At 36.6% G+C, this 15171-nt stretch overlaps 1 protein-coding gene across 3 annotated transcripts in view; it reads left to right on the plus strand.

The window, feature by feature from the left end:
- Positions 1-15171, plus strand: part of LOC118748916 — a 78114-nt gene that overhangs the window by 19204 nt on the left and 43739 nt on the right. For 2 of the 3 annotated variants that reach the window (XM_036483657.1, XM_036483655.1), the window contains exons 2-3: positions 8901-9254; positions 9327-9648. In XM_036483657.1, coding sequence (XP_036339550.1) covers positions 9138-9254; positions 9327-9648 — 439 coding nt within the window. In that variant the 5' untranslated portion in view covers positions 8901-9137. Of the gene's footprint in view, positions 1-3441; positions 4361-8900; positions 9255-9326; positions 9649-15171 lie in introns of those variants that run through there. The other variant, XM_036483656.1, reaches the window with a different exon arrangement.

Raw genomic sequence — 15171 nt, forward strand, 5'->3', positions numbered from 1 at the left:
TTTTTTAAAAAAAAAGGTATCAAGCTCTTAAAAAATCACCCGTTACTACTCTGTAAAGAGATAAAAAAAAATTAAAAAGGGCCTTTCTCTACTAAGGTAACGATATCGCACGTTTAAAAATATATACAGAATTGTTTCAAAATTTCAATTTCATGGGAAAACGCAATCAAAGTTTGATCAATTCATACAGTTGGTATACCAAAAAACAGTTGGAAAGCACATACCTTGGCAGTACAGTCATCTGTTGGGCCGAACATATTCTTATCAGGCTTATTAATTGTATGATAAAATCTCCAAAAACGTGAAGTTTGAAATACATCTCTATATTATTAAAATGCGATTCATACTGTGAATAAAAATAATAGGCAGTGTGGTCTTATGCCAATTTTTCGTTTATTTTTTAGTACTATAACGAGATCCAAATAAATCAAAATGTGGCCTTTGATTTTTGAATCACTTTATAACAAGACGAATAACACATATGGGTCATTCCAGCGAATACGACACCATAGTTAACATTCCCACGACAGCCGACCTACGTACCGGAATGACTCGGGTTTTACCCGACCAAGGGTTGTTGTTTCTGCGACCGAACCCCGTTTAGATCGGCGAACCTAATCTATCATTTTACGTCCATGGAGCAATACCTTGCAGCCGGATTGCTCCGCATCCTCCTTCTCAGGGCGGGCATTAATTTCAGCCCCGGACCAGAAACATACGTCTGCTGCGTTTGCCAGATACGACTCCACCCGAACTCTACTTCGGTTAGGTGCAACTCGTGCAACGGATGGCGTCACCTAAGAACCTGTTGTGGCCTTAGGTCTCCCAGGGAGTGGACCACAAGCTTTGTGGCCCCTGTTGCTCAAGCCAAACGGCACCGTCCGTCTCCACGGCTACCCGCCCGCGCAGCAGGTGCGAACTAGCACCCAAAGAACCTGCACGGATCTAAGAAGCTCTCCTAAGCAACAGCAAATATTTAATATTTATATCCCCCTGTCATCTGCTGCTTAGAGGTGAAAACCGAATGGTAGTAGGTGACTTCAACGCGCACCACGATCTTTAGCACTCAAGCCTGGCAAACGATCGTAGAGGAAACCTATTGGCTGAGCAGGTAGACGATTCGACATTCTGCACCATGAACGTCGACGGGCAGCCGCAGCAGCTGGCCAGACCTGCTAACGCTGGTGTGATAATAGCATAAATAGCAGGCCACCTGCCCGTAATCATCTCGTATCAATAAGCCCACCGACTTTGCTCCCGCTCACCACCGAACGTCAACCGATCAACTTTAACAAAACTGATTGGAATGGCTTCCCATACCCACATACATACACGCTGGCGAACGCCATTTCCGCAGAGTAGTCACTGCAGCTGTTCTATCAAATGAGCGGAACCACCTACGCCAGGTCGATCCCGGGGATCCTCGCCTGAAGGATTTGGAGTTTCGGCAACTGGTAAATCAACATAAGAGGAAAAAGGGGGAAGAGCACTTGAAGCACTGTAACTTCGCCTCTGGTGTGAGTAAACTCTGGTCAACCGTGAGATGCCTGTCCAGCTCGACGAGGCGCGCCGACAGAATGTGCGAGCTATTTTAACCGGCAGTTCGCACTGCATCTTTCGGAAGATAAGACCAAACGTCGAGTGACCTGGAGGCTACACAAACTGCCCAAAAACAACAGCATTTACTTTCACCAGCGACGAAGTGAGGGTGGCCATCGGGAAGGCGAAAGCCTCCAAAGCCATTGGATCCGACGGCATTTGCATGCTGATGCTGAAACATTAGGTGCCCGCAGGAGTAGCATATCTCACGGAGGTCCTCAATCTGCCAATGGCCACTCTCATCATTCCCGATGTGTCCCACTGCTGAAACCGGGGAAACCCGCCGACAAAGGAGACTCTTAACGCCCGATAACGCTCCTTTCCACGGTCTCGAAGCCACGAGGCCATGCTACTCCCGTACTCCACCCACCACCTGACCCCAGGGAAGCATCAGCATGGTTTACGTAAAGTGCACAGCACTGAAAGCCATAAACACCCAAATAACTCGGGACCTAAACCGCAACCGTCCCTGTAGGAGAACAGTCCTAGGAGCGTTGGACTTGTCAAAGGCGTTTGACATCGTCTGTCATTCAACGCTACTAGAAGACATTGAGGGTTATTCGCTCCTACAAGGACTCAAACGGTGGTCGGCGAATTATATGAGTGGTCGACAGTCGTCAGTAAACCTCGAAACCTACAAGAATAAAACAAGGGAATGATTCATATGATTCCACTCATGGAATGAATATTGTAGATCAAACTTGTTGTGTTGTTGTGGATGGTATGAGTGTGATGAGGGCGTCGTATTCATATCTATGACAACTTATACACATAACTAAAATGACGTTGTGCATATGAGTACATCATAGTGGTGGCGTTTCCCTGATTTATATGCTGAGTGGCGGGGAACTCTTTGCTGACCACTAATCTGAACACAGTACAAAAATACAATTATGGTGAGAAGTTGCTTCCGATTTTTTAAATAAGGTCTTTTTATTGAAAATATAATCGGCCTTATTATGAATTTCATGTGAACAAATATTCCCAAAAATTATAAAGCAAAACAAAAACAATTTCACCCAATTTGTTTTGGTTTTGCCTGTTAAACTATGGGAACGATTTATTCAAATGAAGTTGGCGATAAGGCTGAATAATTATTGATATCAAACCAGTAGAGTCCGTTTTACTCACGAACTATGTCTCTTCAATAGTGACTCACGTTGGAATGCCCCATATGTATGTTTACGAAAGGTTTTGGAAAAAAATGTGCAAGATCATCAGCCAAATAAAAATTACTAAAAACTAACGGTAATTTCAAGTTAATTCAAAATTTATCTTTATTATTCTAAAATTAAATGAGTTATACAACTTATTTTCTACAAATTTGGATTGAAATAGATTTTGTTATAGTGTGAACCATATTTTTCATAAAAAATAAACTAAACAAGTAATTTTTAGCAAAAACAAACCGACTTCAACTCATATAAAAAAAAAAAAATATATATATATATATATCTCATGATCCACTAATCGCATTTTAACCAGATTAGTATGGAACCACCTCTGAGACACTACCTTTCCGATGCAAAAAGAATTATCGAAATCGGTTGACGTGGTCCAAAGTTATGCGGTAACATACATAAAAAAAATATATATATTCCGACGAACTGATAACCTCCTCCTTTTTTGGAAGTCGGTTAAAAAAAATATTCTGACGAACTGATAACCTCCTCCTTTTTGGAAGTCGGTTAATAATAGGCATAAGAATACGTATACTACTATTATCAAAAAATCACATTGCCTAAATTTTTGATTCACTGTATGTATAAAAATATAGAGTTTACAAAACTATCCATAAGCATAACTTTTTTTTAATATATTTTTTTATTATTACACATGTAGATGCGATCGATGCCGCTGACCCTGTGCAAGAACTTCGAACAGCATTATCCGTAGTAAAAAAACGATACTTTCACAAAATTTGCATCCAGAAAGCAGCAGCTAAAGCAAAACCAACACAGTAGTATCATCGAATCAATATTGCCAGTTCTTTTTTGCCGGTTGTTTCAGGATCTGAGTTTTTACCTATGCTTATGTAAACATAATATACTTAAATATAAGTAATTATATTATATTTTCTCAAAACAAGTCAATTAAGAAAATTTAAAGAATGAACGGACTTTCAGCAACGTCATACTTGCACTTTACTATACTAAAATTTAATGGGATATAAAATAGCAAAGACTGTGAAGATATAAAAAAGTCACTGTACGCACAATAAAACCAAATATTATTAATTAAATTATTCCTTACAAATAGAGCTCGGAATCTCATCCAAATGCATGTTTTTATTGGGCATCATCAAATGGAAATGGTCTTTACGAATCATGAAATTTCCTTTAAAATGGCATTCAATCGTTAGTGCATATTTTGCAAAAAGTACCTGTTTATGCATATTCTTTGCGCATATTTTAATATATTTTACAATAAATGCATATGACTTTTGCATATTTTTATTTATTTTTGTTTATTTACAACCAATTAAATTTAGTGCGAAACCTCTTGACAAAAAATTGTCTATAATTTTACCAAATATGCATCTAACCACTGTATTAAACTGTCAATATTTTTGTTTACACAAGATCATCATACAGTTTCATAAGTAAAGTAACTCTTCTTCTTACCGTTTTTCCTGGCAGGCTGTAGGTGTGTTTTTGGTTAGTGTATTGGTGTTTTCGGTTCAATGTGTTAGTGTATTTTGAATAAATTGTAATAGAAATGGAAGAAATTATAATAGAAATGAAAGAAATTGTAAAAGATAAGAGCAAATGCCAAGAAACAGGTGATCTCAGCTGTAGACATTTTTTGGCAATCAGCTGATAGTGTTTTTACTTAGGAAACTGTACGATGCACAAGATTGCAACTGTCTGCTTGATTATAAACTAATGGCCTTAATCATAAAACATAAAGTAGCTTTATAAAAGGTTATAAATTCAAAAATGTATGAAAACGTCAATTTATAAATCTCTTTAAAGCTACTTTATTTTTTATGAATAAGGCCATAATTTTATACATACATATGTATTGCATTATTAAATGAATTGCTTTGGTTATTTTATTGTTAAAATACATGTGTTAACTATTTTTGTTCCAGCAACAAAATAATGCGGAAAATATTTTTAATCGCACAATTTACTTGCTTATAGCGCATATTTTAAAACTTTTATTGCATATTATATGTGGACATTTTCGATTTTTTAGTGCATGAGATTCCTAGCCCTACTAATAAACAACACACAAAGTGAAAATATTTATAATTCACTTAGTTCTCGATTCTGCATACTACTTAGTTATCTGAATTTTTAATTTATTAAAGTACACTGACAAGCCAAGTTATTTTGTTAGTAACTAATTAATATAAATTTTCAGTAATATTTAACAACTGGTTACTAATTTTGCTATAATTTTAAAACATATTAATTTATTCAGGCAAGTTCTGCAATTCACTCCCGAGTGAATTTAAACTAAAGCCACTTTGAATTCAAATTGAATTGGGTTGAAATTCACTCGGAAGTGAATTGCAGCATCTGCCTGATTACTTCCTGTTTTGCACTTGCACGTGAGGAAGTGAGTATTAGAAAAATTTAATAAATGAACTCATTACTTTCAGTGAAGCTTTTAAAGGCTTCATTACGCTGTTTGCATTGTTTCAATTTCTGATATGGTCCTTACTTTCAAACGGGCAGCACCCAAGTAATTAAAATCTGTTATTGGGCCATTCCATTGCGACTGGAAGGACATTTTACCCCCGAATGGGATGAAGTGTGACTTATAACTACCCTGCAAACCGTTTTTTGAGAGTATTTTGATTTGTATAGAAATTTTAAAGAATTCGTAAAGATCTCATCCGATTTTTTGCCGAAGAAAATCGGTAAAGCAATGAAATTGATGCGGCTATATGAAAAATCTCTTGCAGACTTTTCTTTATTTTTCGTACAGAAATTTCTTTACGAGTTCGTGTCAACCACTTCATATAATTTTCTTTGAAGATTCCTAAAAAAATAAGAAATAAGGTACTCCTAGTAACAACGAAAGATATTTTTTAACATGGATAAATAACTAATGTATAAAATCCCTTTAAACAAAATATCAAACAATTTCTTAGTTCTATGTAACTATCATTTGAATGAATGTAACTAGTGGAACATGGAAAATAACTCTATTTTACCTTTGTGCACTCATAAAATATAGATTATTAGGATATTTTAAAATTAATTTCGTTTTTTTTCTTTTACATGGAATGACCCTAATGCATTACATTGTTTAGCAAAAATACCAAACGTTTTTTTTAGTTCTATGTGACTATCATTTGAATGAATGGTGGGACACTAAATATAACTATACTTTATCTTTGTGCACTCAAGGATGAATTTGATTAATGACTTAATTTTTTCGAAAGATGTTTTGTGTTATAAAATATGAACTATACTCTATCGTTTTCAATAAAAATTAGGCTGTTATAATATTAAAAAATATTTAAAGTTGTGACCAGTGGGACAAGTTATTGTTGTAACAGCATACAAATTCCCCAAAGAGTTTTTGAGGAGCGATGCAGGAGGGACAGTCCCTGGTCAGATATAAGTACATATCGTCGTTTAAAGTACAAAACCGCGTATCGTCGTTCTGCAAAATCGCGTAAATGACATTTTTTGCCAAAAATTGGATGTGCTCACACAAGCTCTTGGCCCAAGTCTTAATCACTCGTCCTGAAATATACTTGCCAGAAATGCGATTGCTTTATAAAAAAGAGAACAATTTTGAAATATGAGTGTGTTTACTCTCTGGAAAATAGTTTATGCTACCTCTCATACCATGAACCAAAAAGACAAGATCACGCGGGCTGGAGACTAGCCCGTTATAATCGCATTTATGAAAAAAGTTGAGCGACTTTGACATTAGCCGTTTATTTACATTTCTTCGTTGTTTACAATTTGGTGGTGGCTTTTTACTGCAATTTTCTTCATTTTCACTTGTGACAACGTGTGTACACATAAGATAAAGAATAATTTAACACAACGGCATGATTTATAGAAGAATTTGCATAATAAAAATGATTTTTCATGCGTTCAACAATTTCGCGGTTTTCTCTGTTCTCTTCGTTGTTTACTTCTTACAACAAAGATGGCGTCGAGATTTCGGCAGCTAGAAAATAACTTTTTTCGTTTTTTCCTTACCGCGTGATCTTGTGTCTTTCGTTCATGCTCTCATACGCGCAAGAATGATAGAATACAAGATTGTGCCGATTGCAGCAGAATTCGTGAGAGTAATTTTAGTGTGACGTCATCGTAGAGTTGACAACTGAGAGCGGCGAGAATGAGGGCGACTAGTGATGTGCTGAATTGTCCCCAATACTCGGTACCCAATACTTAAAAAAGATTTCGGTACCCTATACTTCCTTTTCGGTATCCGATACCGATTATTTACATTAAACCCTCGCCATTATATGCATTTCAGGCTTAGAAAAAACTTTGATTACTAATTTATATATCGGCTAAAACACTTGAACTTATCGCCACAGAAAAATATTATTTTATCAGTTTTAACCTTAGTCGAACTAAGGTTCAAGAAAAATACTTTGACGGATGAAGAAGCCTTTCTGGGAAGAGATTCTGTAGCCAGTTAGCGACAAGTTTCGGATCGATATCGCACTTGTTGACTTACAAATATTTGACTTACAAATATCGACAAAACCGATACCGATTCGAAAATTGTCATTAACTGGTTACAGAATCTATCCCAGGCTTACAAAAATAATATCGTCCGATTCAGCTGGAACAAAAATGCTTCAAACAAGTAAGGGTTTCTCTGTATTATGGCATCGAACCGACATATAAACATCTTTCATTTGAATCAGTAAAAAAGGTCTATTGGCTCTTACATTCGGGTTTTGTTAGGCGTTTTTTCCATATTTTTGGCCTATGTGCGCTTTTATTCGAAACCTAAATGTTTCGGTACCGAGTATCGAGAGTATTGGGTACTTAAAAGTATTGACTCAGCACATCACTACTGCTGTCTGCTCTACTATGACGTCACCAAAACAGCTGATTCTGTCAAAATCACTGAGAGCCGAGTAGCGGTATCGTCATCGGCGCCAGCTCTGTATTCTCTCCACCGTGTGTAAATCGGGTATTGGTTCGTACGAGAAGTATCGAGTACGTACTAGTATTTACTTTTATCGTTTCATCCCTAAACAGTGATCGGATTTGCCACATTGTGGTAGATCTGCCACTTTTTGGGCATCTACTGCATCTACCACTCAAAGTTTGAAATCTACCACATATTCACGTTTTTGAGTAGTTTTATTTTTGCTCGACATAGTTTTCTTAATTTTATGAGCAAAAATTGTCCAACACTAAACACTATACGGTAACAAGATTGATATAATACAAGATTCCACATTCCCGGCGACGATGAAATTTCTCAAGTAAAAGTAAACAAAGCCCAATGGGAGGATAAAATAAACTGTAAAATAGTAAATTTTCTCAGCGATCATTTTTTCGAAGGGAAACGTGGTTTTATTGTGTTAGATTGCATAATATATGATTTATAAAAAGAATTAATAGCCGAAATGCTATAAACAGTGATTTTTGTGAAAATATTAGCAAATTTAAGTGCATCTAAGGTTTCAGATGCCTTGTTTACTTTTACTTGAGAATTGTCAAAACCCGCAAATCCCAATTAAGGTGTTCTTACACGATATGTATTTGCATGTGTACATGCCACTTTTTACATATGGAAATGTCAACATATCGTGTAAAGGCAAATTAGATTTGTTTATGTACAAAGCAGATGCACGTACATACGAAATAGAAATGTTTCTATTTTCATCTGACACACAGATAGAATCATCTGAGTTTAGTTTATTTCGTTTTCAAAGAAAGTATTTTTAAATAGTTAAATAAAGACTGTGAATTTGACAGACATACACAATTTTATATGTATTGAAAAAGTCACATTTACAGATGCAAATACATACCGTGTAAGAACACCTTTAGCTGCTTCTGTGATAAAAAGAAAAGTTGGCAGTACTCCGCAAGAAATCTCTTAAATATGTTTGAAATAATTCTTAATATGGAAGGAACTGCTTTCCACTGTCAAGGAAAAAAATTGCTAAAACTCAAAGCAATTTTTAACAACTTAAATGTTGCACTTTATTATACTAAAATAAATTTTTTTTAGAGTCAAATTAAAAAGTTGGCAATTTATGTGAAACCTTGCAGTATTTTTATAATTTTGTACAAAGTGTGATCCAAACCCTGAGATTAACACATGTTTTTGAAATCTACCACATTTTTTTCTAGATGCTGTCACACAGAATTATGAGTCCGATCACTGTCCTTAAACCAAACAGAGTTTAATGCATGCACAATTGTTCTCGTGTGTTTTAGGCCATTAACCATATAAACAAAACCGTCATTGTGAATACCTACACTACAGGATTTTTCGGCAAAATATTCGCTGCAGGACTTTGTGAAATACTTCAACTATACTGTGCTTTATCTAAAAAGAAATTATTCATAATTAAATACACTGATAAAATGGCTTGCCGATTGTGCTTAAATAAACCGGTAGAGTTTTTGGAAATCTTCAAAGACAATGGTGAATTAGTTGAAGGGGGTGCCAAAGAAATTATAGAGAAATACTTCCAAATTCAGGTAACTCGATTAAATTCTATTTACCAACCGTTTATTAATTGCAAATTATCATCAATCTGCACAAAAATCTAGATTACATTCAACGATGAAATCTCAAATAAAATTTGCTTGGTTTGCTGGCGTTATCTAAACGAATTCCACAAATTTTGGTTGAACATTAAAGAGAAGCAACAAACACTGCAAATCGCTTTTGATTGTATGAGGATGAAACGAGAAGCATCGGAAGACAATGCCTATAGACAAATAAATGCAACACTTGATGGAAAAAATAATATATTGTGTGAACCTGAGTTAAACATAGAGGATATTAAAGGAGAAGAGAATGTAGCTGTGGATTTTGATGATGATAGTATGAATGAAGATCCGTCATTGCTACTTCCAAAAGATTCCGATGGTAAGTGACAAGATCTTATTTATTTAAGGTAAATGCAAGTAAAAACAAAGGGTTGGCTTTCCAATAAAGACTCTCGTTAAAGGGGCGGTGCGCGAAAGGGAAGTGGGCGTGGCACCGTGGGTAATGGAAAGTTTCCCCGGCGTTACAAATTGAAAAAGTTGAAATTTTAAAAAGGTTTTTATTGATTTCCATACAATTTAATGTCCTTTTATTCAGTAAAAAAAATACAACTGTGGTAGGAGCGATTTAAAGATATTTGTAAACATACGCGCTAGGTCACGTTAAAAAAAAGAGAAGTGGATTTTGAATTGGGTTACAAAATTGCAAAAATTCGCGAATTGGGCAAGACTATTAGTATAAAAGTTTTTGTAGTAATATTGAAAATATTTAAGGTTAATTTTCCAAGATTTAAATGTAGAAATCTTTTCTGATTCCTTAGAGGATATTGACTACGTGATAAAAACCTAAGCCCCTCGCCCCTCACTGTGACCAATCGTGAAGATTATTATTTTTGCACTTGACGGTGAATAACCCCAAAATACTCGGAGTAACATTCGACAGCCTGCTCTCCTTCTCTGCGCACTCAACCGCTATTGTCAATAAAGTACAGAGCCGCAACAAGGTCCTCAAGTCGCTAGCTGGCAGTACTTGGGGCAAAGACAAAGAAACGTTGCTGGCAACATACAAGGCAATAGGCCGGCCGGTCTTGAACTACGCAGCGCCAGTGTGGTCGCCAGGGACTAGTAGGACGCAGTGGACGAAGCTACAGACTGTACAGAACATCGCACTCAGGACAGCGACAGGATGCCTCTTGATGTCGCCTGAACACCACCTGCACGGCGAGGCGCAAATGCTCCCTGTGAAGGAGCATAATATAATGCTCTGCAAGCAGTTCCTGATCGGGAGCCACAGAAGTGGCCACCCAAGCAGACAGCTGCTTGCAGAGGAGCCCTCGCCTAGGCACGTCAGGAGGCATCTATATGAACTGACGGACGAAGTCCAGAGGTTCATTAAGCAACCTCTGGACCCGACAGCTTACAGACAGGCCCTGAACGGCATTCACAGGGACTCAGTCTCGAGTTATGTAGACTCTAGACCTGTGATTGCCGTTCTAGGCATACCACCCCCGGACATAGACGAGACGGAGCTTCATCTGCCTCGGGAGACACGCACAACACTCGCAAAACTTCGCTCCGGCTACTGCAGCAGGTTGAACTCCTACTTGAGTAGGTTGAATGGGGATGTGCCGAATGAGTGTCCGGCATGCGGAGAGACCCCACATGACTCGAAACATCTCTTCGCATGCCCGGAAAACCCGACAACCCTAACGGCCTTGTCCCTGTGGACAAACCCCACAGAAGCTGCACGCTTCCTAGGGTTGCCGTTAGCTGAACTTGACGACAACGACTGAGATACCAACCGTCCTGGGCGGGGTTGTTGTAGCCGCTACAACAACAACAACAACATTATTATTTTTGCCAAATCGCGTTCGTGCAGACCAATAAATTAGCCATCACTCAAAAACTGAGAGCGCAAAGTGACAGTTCTCCTGGAGAGAAGTTGCCAATTCTTGCTGGAAAAATTTTAGTCAGCGAAAAATTGGCAATCACGAAAAGCATATGATTGCGGCACATGGTTGCATTTTTGTCGAATTTGAATAAATAAGTTCGCTAATTTTAAAAATTTTTTATAATTAATTTAGCTAATTCCAATGATTTCAACTGTACTCGGCTGAGAAAAAATTGTAGTGGCAATCGGAACCAATTGCAACTAGAGTCGATTTAAGAAACCCGATAAATAGTACGATAAAGAAATTGAAATGTATGTATGTTAAAGAAAGTCGGAACAACAAGAAATGTACATGTATTCCCTGTTTTTTGCCCATCTGAAAGAATTTTAAAAATGCCATAAAAATGTATTATGTTTGAAATGCAACCGTGCACACCAGCTGGGAGTGAAACTTGCAAATTTCTGCAAATTTGCGTTCGTGCAGTAATTTGCATGTTACTGAAAATTTGTGATTTTTGGCAATTTTTCTAAGGGGTCCCTAGGGGCCCATAGGAGGTCTAGGTAGTCATGGGCTGCCTTTTTGTCAATGGCGGTTCATTCCATACCAACTCCCTTTTCGCCCACCGTCCCTTTAGCGACCGCCCTTATAGGAAAGTTTCCCCAAAACAGACCCTCCTTGATAGTTAAAAATAGTGAAAAGCTCGAAGAATTTGAGTATAAAATTCATATTTAAACTTTACGTTATATGGAATAAAAAATTGTTGCGCCAACCGCATTTCAACTTTAATTATGCAGAGAGCTGCACGATTAGATAAAAAGGTAACATGTTAATAATCGGCGATGCCGATGCGGCGAGTACACGCTACTTAACTGTATATTTAGCGTCGCAGGATCGCTGCATCGTTGGCATCGTCAAGATAGTAACATGTTAGTAACATTGCATTTTTTATGAAATCGTTGAGAGAGTGAGCAGAAAGAGTGCAAAAATTGCATGTACGTCAGGGATGATAAATGAGTTTTTTAATTTTGTACCAAATGGCAAAAAAAAGTGTACTAAATAAGCCGAAAAAGTACCAACGTTTAAAAGACCACACATACATAGTTAAATATACATATGTTTTTAGATTTTCTGTATAAAAATCATGATATAAAACATGGCGTTTCGAAGGTGGAAAACATTAGTGCAAATCAATTGTTTGAAAAGGCCACCAAAATGCCAAGGTAATCAAGAAAAACATACAAGTTATACTTATTAAGTGCTAGTAATACCAAAATTAAAAATAAAACCGTTGCATTTAACGGAATGGAAGTTTTACAAAAATATTTTGGAAATTTTTCCTTTTATAGAAATAAACAAGTTAATAGCAGTCACCCCTATTGCGAGTGTCGACTGGCAGTAGAAAAAAAACGACTATTAAGCGATTATCGATTATCGATGGTATTGTGAGTGTCGCTTAGTCGCTCAATTAGCGACTGTGAATACTTTTTAATCGCTCATCCTTCTATTGCTGTTTTTTAGTCGTTGGAGTTTGCGTTTATAAAATTTACATAAGAAAGTGGTACTATAATGGATAAAAAGTAAGTCAATTGAATTGGAAGTTGTAAAAAAATTGTGAAATATACATATGTATGTACATATGTGTCTGAATTACAGATCAAAAATTGTAAGCAACAAAAGGCAACTTGCGCGGTTGGTCGAGCTGATGCAGGAGAGTGAGGACATAGGCAAAGGAATTTCCGTAAAGAGCAGTGGAGGAAGCTCCGCTTCTTTTGTGAAAGATATACAATATTTCTTGTGCATATAATTCCGGCTACGCCATCCACAGTGTTTTTGCGCAGAACCAACATCAAAGTTTACAAAATACTGCATAATTTATTAATTAACTAGTGCTCGGAAACTTGAAATCTTTATGTTAAATTAAAGTTTAATTCTTTCACTACACTTGTATGTTAAAGTTTTAAAACTCGGGTCACGCGTTTGGACACAAATACTCAACATCATTGTACAAATAACTAAACGGTACCGTATTTCTTAAACTTCCATAAAATTTATTAATGAGGAAAACAGCTTTTCCTGCAAATCCTGTAAAATCTAAAAACCTTGAAGCATCGGGAACGCAACTTCTATTCATAAAATTCACATATGTACATACACTTCATCTTCCAACTCCAAGGGATCCGACGAATCTCGCAATTCCCTCCTTGCTTTAGCCAACTCTACTAATCTATTAGCTTCCACATCATCTTCCTCATCACTAAACCATATTTCAACTGTGTCCATTTTTTAAATTTTATAATAAAAGCAATTATTTTAAAAATGATGTAAATGAAACATTAAAGAAACAAATGTAAACAAACAAACAGCTGTTTACAATTCCGTCAACCATTCACAATAGTACAAATTTTTATCGATCAAGTTACACAATAGCAAAATAAAAGATGATCGACTCGATCGACAAATTTCTATTCTACTGCCAGTCGACACTCGCAATAGGGGCCAGTGTTCTCGTACCTAAAATCTCGCAAAGTGGGGGAAATCGAGAGCGTAAAATTACACTGAGATCTGCCAATTTCTGCTGGAAAAAATTTTACCTATGAAAACTTATAAGTAAATGTCTGCTGACCACAACATGTGTTCGTGAATAAACAAAAGAAAAGAAGAAAAGTTTAGTTTGGTTAATTTACTATTAATTTCTAATTTTCCAATTTCCGTGCGTCCGTATAAAATTATTCAATTGTAGATGAAGAAATTTGTTGGACGGCATTTACGCAAAATATTGAGAAATATACCAAAATAGATACTAATGCTTAAAGGTTCTGACCGAATTTGTCAGTTAAAATTAAAGAGTAAAATTAAATATAAAAAGAAAAAAAAAATAAATAAATAATTTATTGGCAATCGCTCCAACTGACGATCGAACCTGGCACCTACAGACTTGTAGCACGCAGTTCTCACTACTCGGCTACCGCGGACGGGAAACTTGCTTGCTTTGTTTGCTTACTTCCCAGTAGATAATTTCAGGAGTTAAAAGTCCTTCCAAAAGGCCTTCCTGAGAATCAAGAGGCCTTCCACTCTACATTCCTTTGTCCTTTCTTTTTTGTATGGAGTGGCGCAAATTGAAGGCCTTCCTCTTTCTCTACCCATAGAAGACCTTCCAGAAGGGCTTTTACAGGACGTGCTTCAGAAGGCCTTTTGGAGGAGTTCTTTTAAAGTTGCTTCTTTAATTTATAAAAATCATACATCTTTGAAGTATTTGCTTAAAATTCATTTGTAATGCTAAATAATATAAATTTATGCATTCGCGTAAATTGTAAATGGATTAACCCTTCTAGAAGGCATGCAAGGAAGTACTTGTTCAAAACTTCTTGGGTAGGCCTCTTAGAATGGCTTCACTTAAGAAGGCCTACATAATTATCTTCTGGGTTGTTTAAAAGACAACAGCTGACCGTTTCTACCAGTGTTATTATCGAAAATTCCCCTGATCCCCTGATTTTTTCGGCTGCTTATGCGCATTTCAAAGAGAAAAATGCATGCAGACAAGCCAGCCCGTTTATAACCCGTATTAATCAACCATGATCGGAATAAAACCGGATTGCTGAGTCTACTTCAATTTTCTTTCAAAAATAAAGTTCACCTATTGCAGTACCTAAACCTTACAAAAAGACGAAGTCGTTTTGTCTCCCGTTTTAAAACTAACAGAAGCATACGTTAGGTTATTAAAAAAAACTAAATTTTCGTATTACTTACTTGTATGTATATTAGGGCGGGTCAATTCGCATGGATCGATTTTTTCGACATTGTTCCTAGCATATTCGGGTTCTTCATGAAATTCTAAGAAAAAAAATTTCTCCAGACCATAGCTCTAAGGCAGAGGTGGCCAAAACTCACACAATCATAAATATATTTCAATTTGGCTAAACAATGAGATAATGAACAGAATAAGTCGCTCACGCGTCTGATGCAAACAGTGTTGTAAACAATTTCGAGTTGCAAATTATAAGAAAAACGGATTT

Source organism: Rhagoletis pomonella, unplaced genomic scaffold (assembly GCF_013731165.1).
Source record: "Rhagoletis pomonella isolate Grant_MI unplaced genomic scaffold, Rhpom_1.0 Rhpom_scaffold_00013, whole genome shotgun sequence".
Taxonomy (NCBI): Eukaryota; Metazoa; Arthropoda; class Insecta; order Diptera; family Tephritidae; genus Rhagoletis; species Rhagoletis pomonella.